This window comes from Ailuropoda melanoleuca, unplaced genomic scaffold (assembly GCF_002007445.2).
Source record: "Ailuropoda melanoleuca isolate Jingjing unplaced genomic scaffold, ASM200744v2 unplaced-scaffold9438, whole genome shotgun sequence".
NCBI lineage: Eukaryota > Metazoa > Chordata > Mammalia > Carnivora > Ursidae > Ailuropoda > Ailuropoda melanoleuca.
The window spans coordinates 1-2,210 of NW_023254923.1; the positions used below are offsets into that span (position 1 = coordinate 1).

The window sequence follows — 2,210 nt, forward strand, 5'->3', positions numbered from 1 at the left end:
CCCCCTCCCCCAAATATCCTTTAAGTGAAACAGTTTTTCAGCCACTTCTGCCTTAAGAATCAACTACTGAGTAGGTCTTTTTGGCCACTGGGCCTCGGGCAATGAATAATAATGGCCATCAGACAATAGGGTGCTGTGTGGGTATTAATGACTTACTTCCTACAAGCACCTAAGGGCCACGATGCATTTTAAGCAGGGTGTGTGTGTGTATGTGTGTGTCTGCCTGATGCCTGCAGATGACCCAGACTTTCGGAAATATCTTCTGTATGAGTAACGGCAACTCCCAATGGATACAGGACACATGAAAGTCGGTGGACTTTAACAAAACAAGGAGGCCAAACTGAATGCAATGTCTTCTTGCATTCATTAGAAAGGATGAGCTACAAAGGTTTTTATTTTTAAGGGTGGAAAGCCCTACCTGGCAGAAATAAACGGCTATTAAATAGTAACTGCACAGATTCTGCTATTTCAGTCATCCAAAATCTTCCAGGTATGTATCACCTTGCAAAGTTAATTGCCAGGAGTGGATCGTGAACGTCATCCAGTTCAAGATGCCTTTCAGCAATGGACTGCATCTTAATTAGGTTCTCTTTGGTGGCCTGCTGCTCAGTGAGGACCTGTGCAGTGGAATCTTCTCCATGTCGAAGACGCGACTGTACAGATTCCAGAAACAGGGTATACAAGCTTTTTCTTTCTGCATCTGAAACATAAAGTTATCACCATAGTGGATAGCACTATGATAATACTAATAGGAGTCATAATTTCACTGGGGAAAACACTTGTGACAGTGGCCCTGGAAGCTCATTACATTTTATTATTCAGTCAAAAAGGAAACATTCTGCAAAGTGAAAATATTATTTAAATACAGTAATACAAAGTAATGTAACATTAAGGTGATTTACAAACAAATAATTAGGTCACATATATACCTCTCTTTTTGGTCAGCTGATAAAACTTGAACTATATTACTTAAATTATATCAAAAAAGGCCATAAATCGTATCAAGGTTTTCTCAAAACCTACGATCAAGTCTGAATTACTAAAATAACAAATTCCTATCTACCAGGGTTTATATTTATGGTCCTCAACAGCTAAATGCTGCACTGCAGTAAGAAATGCCAGAAAATTATTTTTTAAAGGACCAGTTCTAAGGAATCAAGATTAAGGAAAAAGCATGTGGAACTGACTTTGAAACACAATGCTACAAGTTTCCGGTGAGGATAATCTTTTCAATCAGGAGCAGTAGTTTGATCAAGGTGATAATTTCCACAAAAATAAAAAGCTTTGATAATTTTCAAACTACAAAATAATTACTACCTATCTCAGGATGACAAGAGTGAAGAGAGAACAGCTGCCCGAATGCCGAAGGATACATGAAGAAGGAACCTGCTACCTCTGGCTGTGTCCTGGGATGTGGTGCTCTCCACACACTGCAGGTTCTTCAGCAGCTGCATTGACTTGCCAGCCATAATTATCTGCTTAAGGACAGGTTTGAGGAAGGACACCATGGTATGCTGCCTGCTGGAGGGGCCCTGGTCACTGCCCGAACTCGCACTGGCATTATCACTCATTTTTTCTTCATTTTCTGTCTTTTCCGATACGCTGTATAGTGTATAAGTTGCATACCAAAAGTCTCTGTGATTTACTGGAACATTTTTGTTTCTATAGAGATTCAAAAGAATTTTAAATTTCAACTTTTCTGCCATAAAAACAATATATCTGTTCTAGCTTAGGCATGTCGTCCAGACATTCCAAAACACAATATCATCAATTATTAGGAAAATGAAGCAATCTTCAGGCAAAATGGGGCAGAGGTTTTATCTGACTTCAGTTTAACACAGAAAAGTGGATAAATACTCTGAACGGCACAGGTAAAATTTAGCTAAGTAGAAAGTTTCTTGAATCGGAATTAAACAAAATATGATTACTTTGGTTCCCTTTAGAGGTAGAATAAAAATTTACCTATTTTGCCATTTCCTATAAAAGTAATCTCCAGATTTCTGCATCATTTTTCTAGTCTTTTTTTTCCTTTTTTTAAATGTAGGCTCCATACCCAGCATGGAGCCCAACATGGGGCTTGAACTTAAGATCCTGAGATCAAGACCTGAGCTGAAATCAAGAGTTGGACGCTTGACTGACTGGGCCACCCAGGTGGCCCTCAACACAGATTTAAAAATTTATTATTTATTTATTTATTTATTTATTTATTT

General features: G+C 38.3%; 1 protein-coding gene across 1 annotated transcript; it reads right to left on the minus strand.

Annotated features, from left to right (window-relative positions):
• Nucleotides 1-6: 6 nt before the first annotated feature.
• LOC105235302 (gamma-tubulin complex component 5-like) lies at nt 7-2,079 on the minus strand. Its single transcript, XM_011218359.3, has 2 exons — nt 1,394-2,079; nt 7-700 (listed from the first exon to the last, which is right to left on the minus strand). The coding sequence occupies exons 1-2, from the start codon at nt 1,704-1,706 to the stop codon at nt 498-500; spliced, it is 516 nt and encodes a 171-aa protein (XP_011216661.1). The 5' UTR covers nt 1,707-2,079; the 3' UTR covers nt 7-497.
• Between the last annotated feature and the right edge of the window lie 131 nt (nt 2,080-2,210).

Excerpts from the sequence above, each read along its gene's own strand:
- LOC105235302 (XM_011218359.3), bottom strand. The coding sequence starts at position 1,706 with ATGGCAGAAAAGTTGAAATTTAAAATTCTTTTGAATCTCTATAGAAAC. Across the intron at positions 701-1,393 it reads ATCCCAGGACACAGCCAGAG|ATGCAGAAAGAAAAAGCTTG; the intron begins GTAGCAGGTTCC and ends TTTATGTTTCAG.